The sequence below is a fragment of the Phacochoerus africanus genome, chromosome 15 (genome assembly GCF_016906955.1).
Source record: "Phacochoerus africanus isolate WHEZ1 chromosome 15, ROS_Pafr_v1, whole genome shotgun sequence".
NCBI classification, from domain to species: domain Eukaryota; kingdom Metazoa; phylum Chordata; class Mammalia; order Artiodactyla; family Suidae; genus Phacochoerus; species Phacochoerus africanus.
This window is the reverse complement of record NC_062558.1, coordinates 105,706,584-105,730,716: the sequence shown is the minus strand read 5'-3', so window position 1 is coordinate 105,730,716 and position 24,133 is coordinate 105,706,584. Positions and strand designations below refer to the sequence as shown.

Here is a 24,133-nt window from a genome sequence, read left to right as displayed (position 1 = left end):
AAATGTTTACCCTGAATCTGGTAATAGGAAAACAACTTGACTGGAGTTTCCTGGTGGCTTTGCAGGTTAAGGATCCAGCATTGTCACTGCTGTGGCCCAGGTTTGATCTCTGGCCCCAGAATTTCTATATTCCACAGGCACAGCCAAAAAAAAAAAAAAAAAGTAAACAAATCCAAATTGAGGGGACATTATGCAAAACAACTGGTCTAGACTCAACTCTTCAAAAATGTCAACATCCTAAAAGACATAAAAACATTGAGAAACAATTCCAGATTAAAGGAGATTAAAGATATGTGACAACTAAATGCAATGTGTGATCCTGAATTAGACCCAAAATCAGAGAAAAAGAGATAATTATAAAGACATTATTGGGAAAATTGGAAAAAATTGGAATAAACATTCTATATAAGATAAAATAATTGTATTGTGCCAATGTTAAATTTCTTGAGAGTGAGCATTATATTGTGTTTATATAAGCAAATGTCCTCTGCATTCTTAGGAAATATATGCTGAAATATTTGGGGATGAAATGTTCATGACGCCTACAACTATCTTGCAAATGGTTCAGTAAAAAAAAAAAAAATTACTTCGTACACACATGCACACACACACACACACACACACACACACACACACTCACACACACACATCTGTTAACCCAGATGAGTAACATCCCAACTTCCTGAAGAAATTTTGAGGTGGTGAAAATGATTGAGACCAGATATAAGAAAATTTTACCCTAAAATTTAAGAAGCAGAAAATGGTACAATCTGTAGATGATGCAACAGGGAGACTGACGTTAATCTCTGAAATAGTTTAAACTGCTTCAGAGTTTGTTAGCACTTACAGAATAATCACTAGGAAATTCCAGAGAAGGTTTTAGAAAGAGAAAATGATACAGAATAGAAGTTATGAACACTTTTGTGATAGAATTTGTCAAAGCAGAGGCCAGGGACAGCATGTGTCTGGATATCAACAGGGCAGTTGAGAAGAAGCTTCAAGATATGTTCTGTACAAGTTGGAATATTGAGTGAACATTCGATATTCACTCAAATACTGGACAGCAGAGCCCAATGAGTGTTACTTAATTAACTGGCTTCAGTCCCAGGCCTCAGAACTCTGCCCTTGATTTTGTCCTGATGCACAATTTTATCAATGATTTGAATGAATATTGATAGAAACCCTGGCTATCTAATTTTCAGATGGTAAAAAAACTAGAAAAAATAACTAATTCACTGGCTGACAGAATGTAATTTACATGGTGATTTGAATTGAGTGGAATAGAGAATCAAATTAACACAGCAAAGGAAACCATAAAAAAATAAAAAACCTACAGAACAAGAGAAAATATTTGCAAACACTGTGACTGACAAGGCATTAATTTCCAAAATATACAAACAATTCATACAGCTCAAAAAAAAAAAAATCAAAACTGGACAGAAGTCCTAAATAGACATTTCTCCAAAGAATATATATAAATGGCCAACAGGCATATGAAGAGATGCTCAACACTGCTAATTATTAGAGAAATGCAAATCAAAACTTCAATGATGCATCACCAGTCAGAATGGCCATCATTACAAAGTCTACAGGAGTTCCTGTTGTGGCTCAGTGGTTAATGAATCCAACTAGGAACCATGAGGTTGTGGGTTCAATCTCTGGCCTTGCCAGTGGGTTAAGGATCTGGCATTGCCATGAGCTGTGGTGTAGGTCGCAGGCGTGGCTCGGATTCCACATTGCTGTGGCTCTGGCATAGGCCGGTGGCTACAGCTCCGATTCGACCCCTAGCCTGGGAACCTCCATATGCTGCAGGAGTGGCCCAAGAAATGGCAAAAAGACAAAAAAAAAAAGTCTACAAATAATAAATGCTGAAGAGGGTATGGAGAAAAGGGAACCCTCTTACACTGTTGGCAGGAATGTAAATTGGTGCAGCCAATATGGAAAACAGTATGGAGTTCGTCAAAAAAACTAAAGTTGCTTTATGATCCAGCAATCCTACCCCTGGGCATATATCCAGAAAAAAATGAAAACTCTAATTTGAAAAGATACATGCACCACAATGTTCATAGCAGCACTACTTACAATAGCCAAGACATAGAAGCAACATAAATGATGAATAACTAAAAAAGATGTGGTATGTATACACAACGGAATATTACTCGGCCATAGAAAATGATGAAATAATGCCATTTGTAGCAACACGGGTGGACTTATAGATTAACATAGTAAGTGAAGTAAAAGCCAAAAAGACAAATACCACATGATATCACTTATATGTGAAATCTAAAATATGCCACAACTGAATTTTACAAAAACAGAAACAGACTCACAGACATAGAAAACAAATTTATGGTTACCAAAGAAGAACGAGGTGGGAAGGATAAATTGAGAGTTTGGGTTGACAAATACACATCACCATGTATAAAATAGATAACAAAAAGAAACTATTGCATTATACAGGGAAATATATTCAATATCTTATAATAACATAATGGAAAAGAATATATACACACACAAACATATGGATAACTAAATCACTACACTGTACAACTGCAACTTACACAACATTGTAAGTCAACTGTACTTCAATTATTTTTGGCTTTTTTTTTTTTTTTTAGGGCCACACCTGCGGCATATGGAGGTTCCCAGGCCAGGGGTCCAATTAGAGCTGAAGCCACCAGCCTATGCCACAGCCACATGGGATCCAAGCTGCATCTGAGACATACACCACAGTTCATGACAACACCAGATCCTTAACTCACTGAGAGAGACCAGGGATTGAACCCACATCCTCATGTATGCTGGTTGGGTTCATTAACTGCTGAGCCACGACAGAAATTCCTATACTTCAATTTTTAAAAGAGAATCAAATTACAAAGTGAAACTCAATTAGGATTAAATATAAAGTACTTCAGATCATGTTTGTATTATTATATCAAACCCAAGACCTGGATTTAAGGAACAACATACAAACACTGGAATGGGTTTACAGAAGAATAACAGATACAATTCTATGTACAGAAAGTGTTATATGAGAAGTGGTTAAAAGAAAACTTGGTGTACTACTCAGCCATAACAAAGAAAAAAATAATGCCATTTTCAGCAACATGGATAAAACTAGAGATTCTCATTAGGTGAAGTAAGTCAGAGAAAGACAAATACCATATGATATCACTTATATGTGGAATATAAAATATGGCACAATGAACCTATCTACAGAACGGAAACAAACTTATGGACATAAAAACAGACTTGTGGTTCTTTATAGGAGCAGGAGGGAGTAGGATGGACTAGGAGTTTGCATTTAGAGTGGATAAGCAATGAGGGTCCTGATGTCTAACACAGGGAACTATATCCAATCACTGGCGAGGGAACATGATGGAAGATATTAAGGAAGATATTATGAAAAAAAAGAATGTATATATGGGAGTTCCCATCGTGGTGCAGCAGAAACGAATCCGACTAGGAACTATGAGGTTGCGGGTTCAATCCCCAGCCTCACTCAGTGGGTTGAGGATCTGGCGTTGCTATGACCTGTGGTGTAGGTCACAGATGCGGCTTGGATCTGGCACTGCTGTGGCTGTGGTGTAGGCCAGCAGCTACAGCTCTGATTTGATCCCTAGCCTGAGAATCTCCATATGCCGTGGGTGCGGCCCTAAAAAAGCCAAAAAAAAAAAAAAAAAGGAGATATAGATATATAGGCATAACTGGGTCACTCTGCTGTACAGCAGAAATTAACAGAACATTGTAAATCAACTATAATTAAAAAAAAAAAAAACTTGGTGAATTCAACCAGGAAAAAAGGGGAAATGATAATTCTCTTTAATATATGAAAGAATAGCCTGTGGATGAGAAATTGTATATATTCTAACAGCTCCAGAGAAGCTCCAGCTCTAATCTAGGACAAATGGAAGTTATAAGGAGACCAATTTCAGCTCAATATTAAGAAGAGCATACAGCTCTTAGAATCATCTAAAAACCTAATAGTCTGCCTTGTGAGCCATTATGGAAAATAATGGGTTGTGGACTAGAGGCCTCAGGAGAGAATACGGCAGGGATGAGGCTTGTGTTGAAGTGGGCGGTGGGGAGTGAGATAAATTCTAAAATTCCTCCGAGAGTCTTCTGATAACTGCATCTCTTCAGGGACAAGATGGAAGAGAGTAAAGGAGACTGAATGATGAAGGAACCAAAAAACTAACCAAGAAAAGGGGGGAATGAAAGGAACAAAATCTTTGAACCTATAAAGAAGGAAGCAGAAGAGGATTAGAGACAAGATGGAGGAGTAGAAGGACTCAAGCTCACTTTCTCTCACGAAAACACCAAGCTTACATCTAACCACTGAACAACCATCAACAAAATAGAAGCTACCGAAAACGATATCCTACACCCAAAGACAAAGATGCCACATTGAGATGGCCGGAGGGGCACTTTTACAATATCCATACCCACTGGGTGGGCAACTCACAGGCTGGAAAATAAAAATATTGCAGAGGCTCTCCCACAGAAGTGAGAGTTCTGAGCCCATGTCAGGCTCCCCAGCCTGGGGTCTGGCCTTGGGAGGTGGAGCCCCGGCAGCATTTGGCACAGAAGACTGGCAGGAGCCCCACGAGACTGGGGGAAAGTGTACCACTGAATCACTCTGTTGTACAGCAGCAACTGTCACACTGTAAATCAACTATACTTCAATAAAACTTTTAAAAACAAAAAAAGAGGAGTTCCCGTCATCGTGCAGCAGAAACAAATCCGACTAGGAACCATGAGGTTGCGGGTTTGATCCCTGGCCTTGCTCAGTGGATTAAGGATCCAGTGTTGCCGTGAGCTGTGGTGTAGGTCACGGACATGGCTCAGATCTGGCGTTGCTGTGGCTGTGATGTAGGCTGGCAGCTGTAACTCTGATTAGATCCCTAGCCTGGGAACCTCCATATGCCACGAGTGCAGCCCAGGGGAAAAAAAAAAATAAAAGACAAAAATAAATAAAAAATTTTAAAAATGAGGCAGAAAAACTGGCTATAGAAGTGAGCAAAGAGAACACAAGAACTCAAGGGAATAGTAAAAATTTGAAAATGGCAAAGTTTTTAGGGCATTACCAGAAGGCATAGTCCAAAGCTAGGAGATAGGGTTGGAAACCAGAACCAAGGGGGTTAGACATTTTGGAGACAAGTAATCAGACCAAGGGCACAAGCTCAAGCCAGGAATGTGTGCCCCGACAGCTTAGCTTCCACTCCACAGTAGCCTGACTGCTGCTACCATCAATGTGAGAACATTAATTCAACATAACTCAATCTTTCATTAACCACTTTTTGCAATCCATATCTCTGGATTCCTGAGCAATCCCTCTAGCACAGTAAGAGCACATAAAGGAATTCATCAAGAATCACTACTCAAAAAAAAAAAAAAAAAAAGAGTTCCTATCATGGCTCAGTGGTTAAGGAATCTGACTAGGAACCATGAGGTTGCGGGTTCAATCCCTGACCATGCTCAGCGGGTTAAGGATCCAATGTTGCTGTGAGCTGTGGTGTAGGTCACAGACATGGCTCGGATCCCATGTTTTCTGTGGCTTTGGTGTAGGCTGGTGGCTACAGCTCCGATTAGACCCCTAGCCTGGGAACTTCCATATGCCAAGGGAGCAGCCCTAGAAAAGGCAAAAAGACCAAAAAAAAAAAACCACACACACACACACACACAAAAAAAAAAACCGCTACTGATGGAGTTCCCATTGTGGCACAGTGGTTAACGAACCCAACTAGTATCCATGAGGATACAAGTTCAGTCCCTATCCTTGCTCAGTGGGTTAAGGATCTGGTGTTGCCGTGAGCTGTGGTGTAGGTTGCAGATGCAGCTCTGATCCCATGTTGCTGTGGCTGTAGCATAGGCCTACGACTACAGCTCCAATTCAACCCCTAGCTTGGAAACCTCCATTTGCTATTGGTGCAGCTCTAAAAAGACAAAAGATAAAAAAAAAAAAAAAAAAGTCACCACCGAGGAGTTCCTGCTGTGGTGCAGTGCGTTAAGAGGCCAACTGCAATGGTTTGGGTCATTATGGAGGCATGAGTTCAAACCCCACCCAGTGCAGTGGGTTAAAGGATCTGATGTTGCTGCAGCTGTGGTATATACCACAGCTGCAGCTTGGATTCAAGCCCTGGCCAGAGAACTTCCATATGCTATGGGTACGACCATTAAAATATGCATATTATGTATATATATATATAAAATATATATAATATATCACTGTTGAAGGACAGAGTGCAAAAGGACACTTGATCACAGTAGCTTAGCAAGCTGCCAAAACCATGTATGCCTATGTTAAGGCGCCTGCGGTTGGGACCCCCCCTCATGGGTCCCACTCCTTCCATTGCCATGTGTTCCTGCTGTCCAGTTCACAGAGAGAAATGGAAGAAGATGAGCATCCCCTTCGCTGATGAACAGTGGGATTCACACAGGCTCCCAACACCAGTCTGGGATGTGGCCTCCTCCTTTCTGCAAATCTGGAGGCAAGATTTCACATCCTATTCAGAAACTTTCTTTAATCTAAAACAAGTTAGGGATCACTTTTTTGAGCTTGTTTCTTCATCAGTAAAAGGGGATAATAACACTTCCCATGCTGGAGGGCTCTGAGGATTAAAGGATGAGTCTTTAGCCTGATCTCTAGCATACAAGAGGTGCTCAATAAGTGTTCTTTCTTTTAGAACTGAATTGGCTAACACAGTCAGGAGGGAAGAAGAGAGCTCAGTGACTCTAAGGGGGCCTGTGTTCAGGAGTATGGAAGAGCCAGCATGGGCTGGAGCTCTGAGACAACCCAGAGCTGGGATCCCCTTTCCAAAAAAAAAAATCCAACTGTAGAGTTGCTGCAGGTGAAAAGTCATTTCTCACAACTTTTTTTTTTTAATGTTTTGGCTACACCATCACATACAGAAGTTCCCAGGTCAAGGATCAAACCTGAGCCATAGCAGCTACCCAAACCATGGCAGTGACAATGCTGGATCCTTAACCACCAGGCCACAGGGGAACTCCCACAACTTTTTATTCATTGAATAATTTTTTCTTGAGCATCTACTCAAGAAAGTAGGTACTTCCTACTTTCACATATATACTTTCACTATATATACTTTCACATATATAATTTCATTTGATTCTCAATTTCAATTGAGAGGTCGATGTCGTAACCATTTTACAGTTAAGAAACTAATTCTCAAATAAATGAAGTGATGTGTCCAAGATCCCTTGACCAGGAAGTATCTGGACCCCCAAACCAGATACTTCCTAAACCAGATTCCAAAGCTCATTCCCTCTAAAATGTTTCCCTACCTCTGGTACCTCTGGAGAGAGGTAAGTCATGTGTCAGAGATGAGGATACAGTGCAGTCAAGGCAGATAGAGGTTCTTAATATCATTATCCAGAAGCTAGGCTGGCCATGGCATTGCTGATGAATTTTTAAAAGTGCCAATGACATAATAACAGTAATAATACTACTACCTAATAATTATTAACTGCCAAGAGCCTACCCTGTGCTCAGTGCTTTATATGCATAATCTCATGTTATCTTTACAACGACCTTAGGTGTTGGGTGCTATTGTTATAATTCTTATTTTCCAGATGAGGAAATCGAGGCTTAGAAAATCTAAACAACTTGTGAACCCAGCAAGTCCAAATCTGTCTGAGCTGAGAGCTTGCACGCTTAAAACTGCGCTTCCTTTCTTGGGCAAGAGAGGAAGATGGCAATGGTAAGATTCAAGGTCAGCTGAAGGTCAGCTGATGGAAGCATAAGGACCAGGGAGATAGTGAGTTCACAAAGAAATGGTCTCTAGCTTGAGCTGGGGGATGTTACGCAGGTGTGTACAAGTCAAAGATCAGTGCACTTTAATGTACAAATTCAATACTTTGATGAAACAAATAAAGGGACACCAGGACACATTGAAATGGCCACATGTGTTCACTTACTTCATCTGGTACAAATTATTGGTGCCTCTGTGGTCAATGTCATGGCAGAAGGCAGCAGCAAGCATGGCAAAGGCTTCAAGATCCGTGTAGTATTTCTTCAGTTTTCCTGTCTGAAAAACATATATATATATAAATCTATTTACTTGGATTAATACACCTGCATGGCATGTGCAGTGGGGCCTGCCTGCAATGGGGAAGAGGATCTGGTGTGGTTTTAGAGCAAGCTAGCTTTATTTCTTGAGGACTGTAGCTCATTCTGGGCAGTTACAAGCCCAGCAGGTAACTGAATTTTCCTTTAAGGATCTAAATATGTGAGTGTCAGACTGATAATCCAGCCAAGTGCCCAAGGATACCCAGGTTCCCTGGTAGCATCTCCAGGGGATTTGGGGGTTTGCGGGGTTGTATCCACAAATTCCAAAGTTACTGATCTACAGTGATGGACTGTATCCATTTCTCACCACACTCAAGAGGGAGTTGTGCAGGTTTACGATTCACACACTTCATACCTACCATCAGCAAAGTGAACATGGTCTGTCCCACATTGAACCCATGTCGCCAGTTGTGGTAGGTGACAGCCCGGTACCCCTTCCTCACTGTGTACATCCATCTGATGAGAACCTGCCACCCAAAGAAGACAACACCACTCAGACTTTGGAACCGACTTCTAAAGGTTAGAAGGTCGGTAACAACCTTATCTGAAAAGATAGGTTGGTCTTGTTGACAGGGTTTAAGCGGATATATTGACAAAGTTAATGATAATATAAAATCTACACCAAAGGGAGTCCTTTGAACCACAGGAAATTTTAATGGAGTACAGCAATAGAATCATGCAGCATTTTGAATTAAATACCACCTGACCTCTACAGGTACTTTGAATTTCTCCACCACATTTATTTCAAAAAATAGCCGAAGTCCACATTTTATCAGCCCATGCTCTGTGATGGGGAAGTCGCTGAAGCGGAATTCATACAGGTCTGTGGCCTGTGGGTCTGGCAGGTCCTCTTTCTGTTGAAACAAGGACCAAGTGTTCCAGATTACATTCATTTTTTTCCCCCTTTAGTCTCACATATTCAACATTGCATGTAAAATAAAATTACAATAAAGGGATACCACAGGCAATTCACTGAACCTCTACATGCCCAGTACTGGCTTATGCAGTTTTTACATACTATTGTCACAACAAACTTGCACAAGAATCCCCAATTTCCAGATGGTGAAGGTGAGACTCAGCTATATTAAGCACAGAAAAAATTTTTTAATGTCTATAAGCACAAAAGTCCCCAAATAGCCAAAGCAATCCTGAGAAAGAAAAATGAAGCTGGAGGAATCAGGCCTCCTGACTTCAGAGTATACTACAAAGCTACAGTCATCAAAACAGTATGGTACTGGCACAAAAAAACAGAAATACAGATCAATGGAACAGGATAGAAAGCCCAGAAATAAACCCACACACCTATGGTCAACTAATCTATGACAAAGGAAGCAAAAATACACAATGGAGAAAAGATATTCTGGTCAGTCATCGGTGCTGGGAAAACTGGACAGCTACATGTAAGAGAATGAAATCAGAACATTCTCTAACACCATATACAAAAATAAACTAAAAATGGGTTAAAAATATAAATGTAAGACCAGACACTATAAACTCTTCTAGGAAAATATAGGCAGAACACTCTTTTTCCTAGAGGAAAACATAGGCAGATAAATCACAGGAGTATCTTTTTGCATCTATTGCTTAGAGTAATAGAAATAAAAAGAAAAAAACAAAAATGGTACCTAATTAAACTTAAAAGCTTTTGCACAGCAAAGAAAACTGTCAACAAGACAAAAGACAACCTACAAAATGGGAGAAAATATTTGCAAATATGGCAATTGATAAAGGATTAATCTCAAAAATATCCAAAGAGTTCAGACAGCTCAGTTTCAAAAACAAACAAACAAATAAACAACCCAGTCAAAAAATGGGCAGAAGATCTAATACACATATATCCAAAGAAAACATATAGATGGTTAAAAGGCTCATGGAAAGATGCTCAACATCACTAATTATTAGAGAAATACAATCGAAACTAGAATGAGGAACTACTTCATACCAGTCAGAATGGCCATCATCAAAAAGTCTACAAATAAATGCTGGAGAGGATGTGGAGAAAAGGGAACACTCCTATACTGCTGGTGAGAATGTAAATTGGTATAGCCACTAGGGAGAACAGTATGGAGATTCCTTAAAAAAAGAAAAAAAAAATAGAGCTATCATCTGATCCAGCAATCCCACTCCTGAGCTTATATATGGAAAAGATGAAAACTCTAATTCAAAATATACATGTACCCCAGTGTTCATAGCAGCACTATTTGCAATAGCCAAGACATGGAAGAACCCTTCTGAAATACGTTTGTTTCTTTATGTTTCATGCAGCAATGATTTGGGACAAGCTTAGAACCTCTTCTGCATTCAAAATAGGCTATTTTTTGGTAAAGCTATTGGTTATTTACCCATTTCATTGTTTCTCCAGTGTAAGGGCCTTCCTCCTCTAAACAGAGAACTAGGAAATTCCTACTATGTCATAGTTACCAATTAAAGTTTTGTTTTATAAGAAGAGAAGTTTTTTTGAGGTCAAATGAGTAAAAGAAAAGGTCGTCTTCTGGGCCAAGCGTGAGAGCAAAGTGCCGAGGTGGAGCCAAAGAGAGCAAGAGAAGGTGGAAGAGCCTCAGATGACATGAAAACGTGCAGGATGGGAGCAGAGCCCTGTGAAAAAGGTCAAAGGCCACTGGCTCTGAGGTGTAGAGCCCAGGGCAAGGACAGGAGGACAGAGCCTATAAAAGATGGGAAGGGGAAAGATGAGTTATTCAGTACTTCTTAGTTTAGAAAGAACACTTACATCACAGTTTAGAAAGGGGCAGTGAAAAACAGGTGAGGTAGTTAGGGAAATAAATGTGATATTATTTCAGTTTCAGGCAGACTGTATTCAAACCTCTGAATTCAAGGTTTAGGGCCCTTGATAAATATTTCAGATTTTCAGTTGGCATCCCAGAAGGACTACACTAGAAATAAAGGCTCCACCCTAGTAGTAAGAACCAAACTGAAATAGACCATGCCCAATGAAATCTAAAACAAACTCTATTCACCTGCCAAAAGAAAATCTAAACTTCTAAACAGAAGGATAATACCACCCAAAGCGCCTCCAAGGTTTTATCCATAATGTCTGGTTTTCAATTTAAAAATTATGACGTGTGCTTTAAAATGATTAAATCCTGAAATCCAGGAGTAAAAATAGACAGTAGAACCAGATATATAAGTGATTCAGGTATTGAGATGAAGATTTTAAAATCACTATGGTGAGGAGAGGGGATTAAGATGGCAAAGGAGTAAGACATGGCACCTTCTCCCACAAACGCATTAAAAAAAAAAAAACCATCTACATGTAGAATGATTCATACAGGACATCTACTGAATTCTGGCAGAGGACATTAGGCCTCCAAAAAGGGCAAGAAACCCTTTAATCCTTTAACTGGGTAGAACAAAAGGGGAAAAAAAGAGAGAGAAGAGAAAAAAAGCAATCAGGAAAGGACCAGCATTCCTGAGAGAGAGCTGTGAAAGAGGAAAGCAACTGCACTCTGGAAGGCCACCTAACAGACAGAGGAGCCTAAAAAGCCTAAGAGAAAAGCACAGCAGCTGGACTGAGGAGGACAAAGCAGAGAGAGCCACTCAGACCATCAGTACAACCTAGACACTAAAGCCTGAGACACTCAGGTAGGGACTGAGCACTAACATTCAGGCTTTAGAGGTCCATTCCAGGGAGAGGATTAGGGCTGTCCTAGTCCTAAGACAGCGTGAGAGGCTAGGGAGAAGTGTACCACAGGCTGGGGATGGAGCACCACAGCCAAGGGAGTGCAGGAGGTAGGCTGGTTCTGCAGGACAAATAAGGCATCATTGTTGGGGAGGGTGAGAGGAGGAGGGCATGGCTGTCATAGGAATATCTTTCTCTGCACGAGAACAGGCTCTCAGGTGGCAACACACCTCTTATGTAGGGTATGGGTGGTGGGGGAAAACCACCACAGCCATCTCAGACTCCAGAGGTGGACATGGACCACTACCACTAGGGATCCATAAACAGGCACTACCTGCAGCCCCAATCACCTTAGGGGTCACCAAAGAGGCTGCTGCAACTGAGAGCCACACATTGTTGCTCTCATGCCTCTGGGAACACACACGCCCTTCTTCTGCCACTGCCAAATGGTCTGGGCACCACCTACATCTGTCTGAGGGTCATTGACCCTTCCCAGGGCCCTGCAACCAAGAGCAGCCTGTGCCACCTCCCCGTGGATCTCTGCTACTGTCAAGGGCCCAGCAACCAGGCACTGGATAACAGGCCCTGCCCATTGCCTCCATCTTCCTGGAAGCAAGTGTACGTTGTACACCAGCACACCCTCTATTAAGGGGATAAGAGATAACAGCCTGAACACACTGAGGAAAGAGACAGTAAGCATCCAAACCAAAAGCGGCCCTCACACCAAAAAAGAAAGAAAGAAAGAAAGAAAAGAAAAGAAAAGAAAAGAAAAGAAAAAGAAAAAAAAAAAAGTACCCAGGGGAGTTCTCGCATATAAATAGCCAAGACTACAGTAGCTCTTTTCTGTAAACTCACAGAATAAGAGAAATATAAGCAAAATGAAGAAGCTCAGGAACCATTCCCAATTAAAAGAACAAGACAATTCCCCTAAAGGAGCAAACCTCGGCAGTCTAACAGACACCAAGTTCGAAAAGGACATAGTGAAAATTCTAAAGGAATTAAGAGAGGATATGAAGGAATTAAGAGCAGATATGAACAATAATGAAGATTACTTTAGAGGAGAACTAGAAAATATAAGGAGGAGCCAAGAAAAATTAGAAAATTCATTGGCAGTGACACAAGCTGAGTTAAAGGCTTTGAAGAGCAGAATGAATAATGCAGAGGGACAAATAAGTGACTTGGAAGACAAAATAATGGAAATCATCCAATCAGGACAGCAGACAAAACACCAAATGAAAAAACATAAAAGCAATACTAGAGAATTATGGGACAATATAAAGTGGGCCAATCTACGCATAATAGGGATACCAGAAGGAGAATAAAAAGGGGATTGAAAATATATTTGAAGAAATTATGGGAGTTCTTGTCACAGTGCAGCAGAAACGAATCTGACTAGGAACTATAAGGTTGCATGTTTGATCCCTGGCCTCGCTCAGTGGGTTAAGGATCCGGTATTGCCATGAACTGTGGTGTAGGTCACAGATGCGGCTTGGATCCTGTGTTGCTGTGGCTGTGGTGTAGGCTGGCAGCTATAGCTCCAATTAGACCCCTAGCCTGGGAAGCTCCACATGCCGTGGGTGCATCCTTGAAAAGACAAAAGACAAAAAAAGAAAAAGAAAAAAAGAAATTATGGCTAGAAACTTTCCAAATATAATGGAAACAGATATCAAGATACAGGAGGCACAGAGATCCCAAACAAATTGAACCCAAAGAGATCCACACAAAACATATTATAATAAAAATGGCAAAAGCTGAAAAAAAAGGAGAAGATTCTAAAGGCAGTAAGAGAAAAAACAAAGAGTTAATTATAAGAAAAATCCCCATAAAGCTATCAGAAGATTTCTCTATAGAAACTCTACAGGCCAGATGAGAGTGGCAAGATATATTCAAAGTTCTAAAAGGGAAAAGTTTGTATTCCAGAATACTCTACCCAGCAATATTATCATTTAAAACAGAAGGAGAAATAAAGAATTTCTCTAACGAACAAAAATTAAAAGAATACAGCAATACTAAGCCCATTCTAAAAGAAATACTGAAAGGGCTTCTCTAAATATCAAAGAAGTAAGAAAATATAGGTGGAAGAAATCACAACTGGAAAGTAACCACTTAAATAAGCCAGTATACAGATCTAAAAGGGGAAAAAAAAACCTACTTGTAAAAGCAATGATAGACACAAGGAACAACAAAAGGATAAACATAAAGATGTAAAAAAACGGATGTCAAAATCATAAAATGTGGGGAAGGAAAGTAACTAAAAGCTAAACTTTCTTTTAGAATGTGTTTGAGCCTATATGACTCTCAGGCTAAAGCAAGCAGATGTAGGAAGGGGTTAATATACTTGAAAAACAGACCAACCGCAAATCAAAACCAACAGTACACTCACAAAACCTAAAAAGGAGGAGGACACAAGCATAAAATAAAAGGAAACAATCCAACCAAAAAAACCACACACACACACACACACACACAAGGAGAAACACAGAATTAACTGGAAAACAAGGTTAAAAATGACAATAAATACATATTTATCAATGATTACCTTAAATATCAATGGACTGAATGCTCCAATCAAAAGATATAGAGTGGCAGACTGGATTAAAAAAACAAGAGCCTACAATATGTTGCCTACAAGAGACTCACCTTGGGGCAAAGGACACAAATAAAGTGAAAGTGAGGGGATGGAAAAAGACATTTCATATGGATGGAAAAGACAGGAAAGCAGGAGTCACAATACTCCTAGCAGACAAAATAGACTTTAAAATGAAGGCCATAAAGAAAGACTAAGAAAACACTATTTAATGATAAAAGGAGCAATTTAAGAAGAGGATATGATATTTGTCAATATATATGCCCCTAATATAGAAGCACCCAAATACATACAATACTAACAGACATAAAAGGAGAAACTGATGGGAATATAATAGCAGGAGATCTTTAACACCCCACTCACATCAAAGGACAGATCCTCTAGACATAAAATCAAGGCAACAGAAATCCTAAATGACACAATAGAACTGTTAGACGTAATTGATATTTTTAGGACATTACATCCCCCAAAATCAGAATATACATTCTTTGCAAATGCACATGGAACATTCTCAAGCATTTAACACATACCAGGGCACAAAACTCACCTCAACAATTTTAAGAGTATAGAAATTACTTCAAGCATCTTCTCTGACCACAATGGCATGAAACTAGAAATCAACCACAGGAAAAGAAATGAGAAAAAACTGACTACATGGAGACTAAACAACATACTACTAAAAAAAACCTCAATGGGTCAATGAGGAAGAATAAGAGAAATTTAAAAATACCTCAAGACAAATGATAATGAAAACAAAACCACTCAAAATCTATGGGATGCCACAAAAGCAAGTTCTTAGAGAAAAGTTCATAGCAATACAGGCTTTCCTCAAAAAAGAAGAAAAATCTCAGATCAACAACTTAACCTACTGCCTAAAATAATTAGAAAAAGAGAAACAAACAAAAGCTAAAGTCAGCAGCAGGAAGGAAATCATAAAGATCAGAGAGGAAATCAATAAAAGAGAGATTCAAAAAACAATAGAAAAAAATCAATAAAACCAAGAGCTGGTTATTTGAAAGGGTAAACAAAAAAATAACAAACCTCTGGCCAAACTCACCAAGAAGATAGGGAGAATCCAAATAAACAAAATAAGAAATGAAAAAGGAGAAATCTCAACATATACTGCAGAAATACAAAAAAAAAAGAGAGGAGAGAGAGAGAGAATACTATGAACAATTATATGCCAACAATTTGACAACCTAGAAGAAACAGAGAAATAGACAACTTTCTAGAGACTACAGCCTGACAAAACTGAATCAAGAAGAAATAGATGATTGGAACAGACTGGTCACTAGAAATGAAATTTGAATATGTAATAAGAAACACTCCCTACAAACAAAAGTCTGGGACCAGATGGCTTCACAGGCAAATTCTAACAAAATATACAAAGAACTTATACCCAACCTTCTTAAACTCTTCCAAAAGGTTGAAGATGAAGGAACATTCCCAAAGACATTCTATGAAGCCACTATCACCCAAATACCAAAACCAGACGAAGATACTACCAAAAAAGAAAATTATAGGCCAATATATTTGATGACTATAGATGCAAAAATTCTCAACAAAATTTCAGCCAAACAAATCTAACAACACATAAAAAAGATCATAAACCACAACCAACTGGGATTCATCCCAAGTTCACACACATAGTTCAAGACATGCAAATCAATCGATGTCATAGACCACATTAACAAAAAAAAACTAAAAAATGACTTGATCATCTCAAAAGACGCAGAAAAAAGCATTTGACAAAATCCAGCATCCATTCATGATAAAAACTCTTACCAAAGTAGGGATAGAGGAAACATATCTTAGCATAATAAAAGCCATTTATGACAAACCCACAGCCAATACAACACTCAAGAGAGAAAAGCTGACAGCCTTCCCACTAAAATCTCGAACAAGACAAGGATGTCCACTCACACCATTTTTACTCAACATAGTATTGGAAGTCCTAGCCTCAGCAATCAGACAAACAAAAGAAATAAAAGGTATCCAAATTGGAAGGAGGAGGTAAAGTTGTCACTCCATGCAGATGACATGATAATATATATAGAAAACCTTAAGGATTACACACAAAAAAACTGCTTGAACTGATTAATGAATTCAGAAAAGTAGCAGGATATAAGATTAACATTCAGAAACTGGTTGTATTTCTGTTTACTAACAATGAAATATTAGATAAGGAATATTAAAAAAAAATAGTACCTTTTAAAATCATGGCTCCAAAATTTAAATACATAGGAATGGAGTTCCCGTCGTGGCTCAACGGTTAATGAATCCGACAAGGAACCATGAGGTTGCAGGTTCGATCCCTGGCCTCACTCAGTGGGTTAAGGATCCAGCATTGCTGTGAGCTGTGGTGTAGGTCGCAGACGTGGCTTGGATCTGGCATTGCTATGGGTCTGGTGTAGGCTGGCTGCTGTAGCTCTGATTTGACCCCTAGCCTGGGAACCGCCATTTACCACAGGTGTGGCCCTAAAAAGACAAAAATATATATACATATATAGAAATAAACCTGACCAAGGCGGTGAACAACTTGTATGCTAAGAACTATGAAACATTAATCAAAGAAATTAAAAAGGATTCGAAGAAAAGGAAAGATGTTCCATGCTCCTGGATTGGAAGAATTAATATCATTAAAATGGCCTTACTACCCAAAGAAATCTACAGATTTAATGCAATCCTTATCAAATTACCCATGATGTTTTTCACAGAACTAGAACAAACAATCCAAAAACTTGTAAGGAACCATAAAAGACCCAAGCCAAAGCAATCCTGGTGGGGGGTAGCGGGATAAAAAAAGTGGGAGGCATAACTCTCCCAGACTTAAGAAAATTATTACAAAGCTACAGTAATCAAGACAGTGTGGTACTGTGAAAAAACAGACATATGGACTAATGAAACAGAACAGAGAGCCCAGAAATAAACCCAGACACCTACAGTCAATTAATCTTTGACAAAGGGGGCAAGAATATAAAGTGAGAAAAAAACAGTCTCTTTATCAAGTGGTGCTGGGAAACATGTACAGCTGCATGTAAATCAATGAAGCTAGAACATACCCTCACATCATGCACAAAAATAAACTCAAAATGGCTAAAAGACTTAACATAAGATAAGACACCATAAAACTCCTAAAAGAGAACATAGGCAAAACATTCTTTGACATCAACCATACAAATGCTTTCTTAGGTCGGTCTCCCAAGGCAATGGAAAAAAAAACAAAAATAAACCAATGGGACCTATTCAAACTTAGAAGCTTTGCACAGCAAAGGAAACCTTTTTTAAAAAATGAAAAGACAACCTACAGAATGGGAGAAAATAGTTGCAAACGATGCAACCAACAAGGGTTTCATCTCCAAAGTACACAAACAACTCATATAACTCAACAGCAAAAAAATCAAATAACCCAACTGAAAAATGGGCAGAAGACCTCAGTAGACATTTCTCCAAAGAAGATATACAGAAGGCCAGCAGGCACATGAAAAATTCTCAACATCACTGATTATTAGAGAAATGCAAATCAAAACTACAATGAGGTTCCACCTCACACTGGTCAGAATGGCCATCATTAATAAGTCTACAAATAACAAATACTGGAGAAGGTGTGGAGAAAAGGGTACCATCCTACACTGTTGGTGGGAATGTAAATTGGCACAACCACTATGGAAAACAGTATGGAGGTATCTCAGAAAACTAAATATAGAACTACCATATGACCCAGCCATCCCACTCCTGGGAATATATCCAGACAAACTTTCATTCAAAAGTACATATGCACCCATATGTTCATTGTAGCACTATTCACAATAGCCAAGACATGGAAACTACCTGAATGTCCATCAACAGATAAATGGATTAAGAAGATGTGGTACATCCTGCTGTAGAGCACTGGGAACTATATCTAGTCACTTATGATAGAACGTGATAATGTGAGAAAAAGGAATGTATATGTGTATGTGTAACTGGGTCACCTTGCTGTACAGTAGAAAATTGACAGAACACTGTAAACCAGCTATAATGGGAAAAAAATAAAATCATAAAAAAAGAAGACGTGGTACATATACACAATGTAATTACTACTCAGCCATAAAAAAGAACAAAGTAATGCTATTTGAAGCAACATGGATTGAACCGGAGATTCTCATATTAAGTAAGGTAAGTCAGAAAGAGAAAGACAAATACCATATGATGTCACTTATATCTGGAATCTAAAATATGGCACAAATGAACTTATCTGCAGAACAGAAACAAACTCATGGACATGGAGGACAGACTTGTGGTTGCCAAGGGTGAGGAGGGAGTGGGATGGACTGGAAGTTTGGGATTAGTGGATGTAAACTATTACATTTAGAATGGATAGGCAATGAGGTCCTGCTATATATTACATTGAACTCTATCCAATCACTTGTGATAGAACATGATGGAAGACAATATGATAAAAAGAATATATGTATGTATATATATATGTCACTTTGCTGTACAGCAGAAATTGAGAGAACATTATAAATCAACTATAACAAAAAATTTAAAAAATAAAAATAAAATCACTATGGTCATAGATGGCAAAAAAAACATGAAAAGATGCTCAATATCACTAATTATTAAAGAAATGTAAATCAAAACTACAATAAGGATTTGGGTTCGATCCCTGGCCCCACTCAGTGAGTTAAGGATCGAGCATTGCCATGAGCTGCAGTGTAGGTCCCAGACATGGCTTGGATCTGGTTTTGGTATGCCTGTGGCATAGGTCAGCAGTTGCATTTCTGATTTGACCCCTAGCTTGGGAACTTCTATATGCCTTGGGTGTGTCCCTAAAAAGAATAAAAAACCAAAAAACTACAATGAGTTATCACCTCACACTGGTCAGAATGTCAGTCATCAAAAAGTCTACAAATAATAAATGTGGAGAGGGTGTCGAGAAAAGGGAACCCTCCTGCACTGTTGGTGGGGATGTACATTGGTACAACCACTATGGAAAACAGTATGGAGGTACCTCAGAAAACTAAATATAGAACCACCATATGATCTAGCAATCCCACTCCTGGGCATATATCCAGACAAACTTTCATTCAAAAAGATGCATGCACCCCTATGTTCATTGCAGTACTATTCACAATAGCCAAGACATGGGAACAACCTGAATGTCCATCGACAGATGAATGGATTAAAAAGATGTGGTATATATACACAATAGAATACTACTTGGCCATTAAAAAAGAAAAAATAATGCCATTTGCAGCAACATGGATGGACCTGGAGATAATCATACTAAATGAAGTCAGACAGAGAAAGACAATCATAGAATATCATTTATATGTGGAATCTTTAAAAAATGTACAAATGATGCAAACTTATTTATAGAACAGAAACAGATTTACAGACTTAGAAAATAAAATTATGGTTATCAAAGAGGAAAGGGTTGGGAGAGGGATGGATGGGTGTTTGGGGATTGGCATACACATGCTATTGTATATGGATGATCATTGGGGATCTGCTGTATCACACAGGCAACTCTACTCAATATTCTGTGATAACCTACATTGGAAAAGAATCTGAAAGAGAATGGATATGTGTATGTGTGTAACTCAATCACTTTGTTGTAGAGCAGAAATTATCACAACATTGTAAATCAACTATATTTTAATAAAACTTTAAAAATAAAAAAAAACAAATCACTCTGGCCGATAAATTTAAGAAAACAAATGGGAAGAAAGATAATGTAGATAAAATGATGGAAAGTTTCAGCAAGGAGTGGGAACTTTTAAAAAAAGATACATTCTAGAACTGATAAAGACAAACTCTGAAATTAAAAACTTACTGGGTGGGTTTAGACTGTGGAAAATGAGTTTGGATAGGTTTAACAGTAGACACAACAAAATACAGGATTAATAACTGGAAGAGAAGTTATTTTGACTGGAGATAACAGTGTTAGCCAATGACAACAATAGGAAAGAACTGAATTCCTCCAGGCTCCAGAAGAGAAGCTAGAGATGGCAGGTGATAATGGTGCCTCTAAGGGTCTGAGAGACACTGTAATTCTGTTGTATCATCTGGATTAGTCATGGTATAATCCAAAGCTATTAAGACAAACTGGCCATGCTATCACTAGAGTTTGTGCCTGAATTTCTTTACACAATAGTTTAATTAAGTTTAGCTGTGATTCTAAGTTACCTTTGTGGATTGCACTGCAGCGGATAAAGAGGAAGAAAAGCAGGGAACCAGAAGATCGCTTGTTAAAAGAAATCTCTTTCCTTTTGAGCTTTGAAAGGTACCAGGGAAGAGGAAAGTCAACACTTACTTGAAAATGAGAATGCTTGTCCTTCTGTATTTTATTTAAAAGGCATGAAGGAAATAAGTAAAACACTTACCAAAATTGTGACAAGTTGTTTTTCTTCACAGTCTTCAATTACATCTATATTTAATTTCTCTTTAAATTTCTAAAATGTAAAAGCACAGGAGGTGTGAAATTCCTATCAAGTCAACTTCTGATTCCTTTACTCTTAAAATCAGTTAAAATAAGCTATGCTTCAATGAGTCCCATGATAAAGATGCATTCTGGATACAAAGATCTGTAGCACTCGATTATGCAGGGTTGTCTTTTAAAATTAATGTAATTAATTTCTCTTTTCCCCCAAAATGTAAGAGTAGCTGTCTCAAAGAGTTGAGGGGAGTGGGGGAGAAAGATATGGGTTGTCTGCATGAAGGCAAGAAAAATAAGTGGCTTATGTCTTTTTCTATTAATTTATAGCAATTTCCCTTTATTCTCCCCAGACATTCTCATCTTCAACATCACAAGAATTCTCAAATCAAATTTCTTTGAAGTCTCAAACCACCCAGCAAAACCAAAACCAAACCAAAAATACCCCAGGAGAACTACACCCACATGCATTCAAAAGCTAGGGAAATGGACTAGAGATAGTGGGTATATAACATTTTCCCTTCATTTGGTGGCGATTAGAAGACCGTTAGCAAATATTTCCTTCCTCCCCCATCATCCATGATGTTGATCTTGGGTCATGTTTGGCCAATGAGAATTTCAGTGAATGGGATGTGAGTAAGGACTTGAAATGAACTTGTACAACTGGGCTTACTCTCTTGCACTTGTCATCACCATGAGAACATCCACCAGGTGGCTGCTAGTCAAGAAGAATGAGAGAAGCAGAGAGCAAACTAAAACTCATAGCTTGTAGCCATGCCCAACCAGGATCAACTGAATCCTGGTCAACTGACAAAGGTATGAATTCAGATGCTCATTGTCCTATACCACTGAGAGTTTATGGTGAGTTTATGGTTGTTATGCAGCATCACATGACAATAGCTGATTGATAAGTTTTCCTTCCTGGAAATATCTTTTTCCTTGCTAACACACTTGAATCGAAACCTCACTACTCCAGCTCCTACACAGTTATTTTTAACGAAGTGCTATTCCAACCAAGGAGCCTAGAAGTTCAGTAAAGTTCTGTGTACTGTGGGCCACCCGGGTTCTCCCCAACCTTTCCTTCTTTCTGTCCCCCTCCTTAGCCCAGGACTAAACTTATTCTCTTTTGTCAGGTAACTAGGTGAATTCCAGAAGCCATGGTTAGGTACCATCTAATGTTCACAGGACTGAGTTCCTCACTTACCAAAATAGACTCGATTTCATCAGGAGTAGCTTTGGTGTGGTTCATGAGCATTTCCTGAGCGATGTCCTTTCTGTTTTCTAGCTTATTCATTTTCTCATAGGTGTCAGTATTTAAAAGAGACCATCCAAGAAATTGTGTGAGAGTCTGAAATGGATAAAATGTGATTCGATTCTCTAAAATGAAAGAAAAATGGATTTGGAGGCACCAGTCTGCACACTTTCTTATCAATCAATTTCTCTTCCACTAATAATAACTCAGCTTCTTGTTTTAATCTAAGAAAGAAAAGTACTATTCATCAGCCCAAGGCAATACAATTGGCTAAGCCTTTGCTTTTTAAAGTGCTCCACACACCAAGAATACTTTTATTATAGGAGAGGAATTTTAAAAATCTAGTGTAAAGCATGAAAATCAGAGAGGGCTGGAGTGATAGCAAGAATGAGAAGGAACTGAAAGGGAGTGGGGAGAGAGAAACATTTTCTCCCAATTTCCTGGTGCTGGAAAGAATTTTGATTAAACCAGAAGTTCATGCTTTGACAGAAGACATTGCTATTTATGGAAGTCAGGAAATAGAAATGACACAACAACACACTGATGCAATCATGTGTGACTCACATCTTAATTGCCCTCCTAAAGCATCATTCTAGAATGACCAATTATGTATCTTCTATCATTTCATGAATTTCATCTACTTCCATTATTTTATAATTGCACTTACCTCAGTGATGTGTTCATCATACTCATCAAAAGGCTTTCCATCCTTCCTGTTGTAAAATGTAGCTACTCCCACGATGTCTTCTTTCTTATTGACAATAGGCAGGGACAAGACGTTTTTAATGACCCAGCCAGTTTCATCTACAGGTCCTTTCTACAAAGGATAAAGACACTGAGGGTATTTCTTTTTTAACTTTTTGTTTTGAAATAATTATAGATTCACAGGATGTTGCAAAGTAAATGTACAGAAAAGTCTCACCTCCCCTTTTATCCACTTTTCTCAACAGTAGCATCTTGTGTCACTACAGTACACAATCAAAACCAGGGAATATCTTCCTTGGGCATATACCCAGACAAAACTCTACTTAAAAAAGACACATGTACCTGCAAGTTCATTGCAGCACTATTCCCAATAGCCAAGACATGGAATCAACCCAAATGTCCACTGATAGATGATGGATTAGGAAGATGTGGTATATATACACCATGGAATACTACTCGGCCATAAAAAAGAACAAAATAATGCCATTTGCAGTAACATGGATGGAACTGAGTGAAGTAAGTCAGAAAGAGAAAGACAAATACTATATGATATCACTTATATCTGGAATCTAATATACGGCAAAAAGGAAACTTTCCAAAGAAAAGAAAATCATGGACTTGGAAAATAGACTTGTGGTTGCCAAGAGGGAAGGGGAGGGAGTGGGAGGGACTGGGATCTTGGGGTAAATAGATGCAGAGTGTAGCCTTTGGGATGGATTAGCAATGGGATTCTGCTGTGTAGCACTGGGAACTCTGTCTAGTCATTTATGATGGAATGCTTAATGTGAGAAAAAAGAATGTATACATGTATGTGTAACTGGGTCACCATGCTGTACAGTAGAAATATATATATATATAAATAAATTATTTTAAAAAACAGAAAATACAAAAAATAGTATTTTAAAAATTTTTTAAAAAGAAAAAAAATAGCAATACATATTGGTACAATCCATGGAGTTTGTTCAGATTTCACCAGATTTATGTGTATTTTTTGTGCATGTGTGGGAGTGTGGAGGTGTGGAGATATGTACAACCTCCCTTAGAACTGAGGTAAAGAACCAATCTATCACCACAAGGCTCCCTTACACTACCCCTTTATGGCCAGCCTCCACCATTTCCCACTTGGGTTACTTTTAATTTGAAGAAGTAACTCAGTGGTGTTAGATTCATGATTCCTATGTTGTGTCAAAACATAGCTAGGACTATACAGCCATAAAAGCACTCTAGTACATTTAAGTGTCCTAGAACCAAGTGTCTGTATTGTGACAATCTTGATTTCTCTTTGCCCCCGCCCCCAGCCCTAGACATGGGAAGCACTTACCTGTGAGTTACCTCAGTGTTCCCTGTTCACTTTTTCTGTCCTCCAACACCTGTTTGGCTAATTCCTTATATTAAATTCTCTCTGTTGAGACACCTAGTGTGGTTTCTGTTTTCCTGACTGA

At 38.7% G+C, this 24,133-nt stretch overlaps 1 protein-coding gene across 1 annotated transcript in view; it reads right to left on the bottom strand.

Moving 5' to 3' along the window:
• PDE6C (phosphodiesterase 6C) overlaps positions 1-24,133 on the bottom strand; it is a 71,872-nt gene that overhangs the window by 24,330 nt on the left and 23,409 nt on the right. The window contains exons 9-14 of the mRNA XM_047761097.1: positions 22,654-22,803; positions 21,939-22,082; positions 20,685-20,753; positions 8,797-8,943; positions 8,449-8,556; positions 7,939-8,048 (exon numbers count right to left, since the gene is read on the bottom strand). Coding sequence (XP_047617053.1) covers positions 7,939-8,048; positions 8,449-8,556; positions 8,797-8,943; positions 20,685-20,753; positions 21,939-22,082; positions 22,654-22,803 — 728 coding nt within the window. The remainder of the gene's footprint in view (positions 1-7,938; positions 8,049-8,448; positions 8,557-8,796; positions 8,944-20,684; positions 20,754-21,938; positions 22,083-22,653; positions 22,804-24,133) is intronic.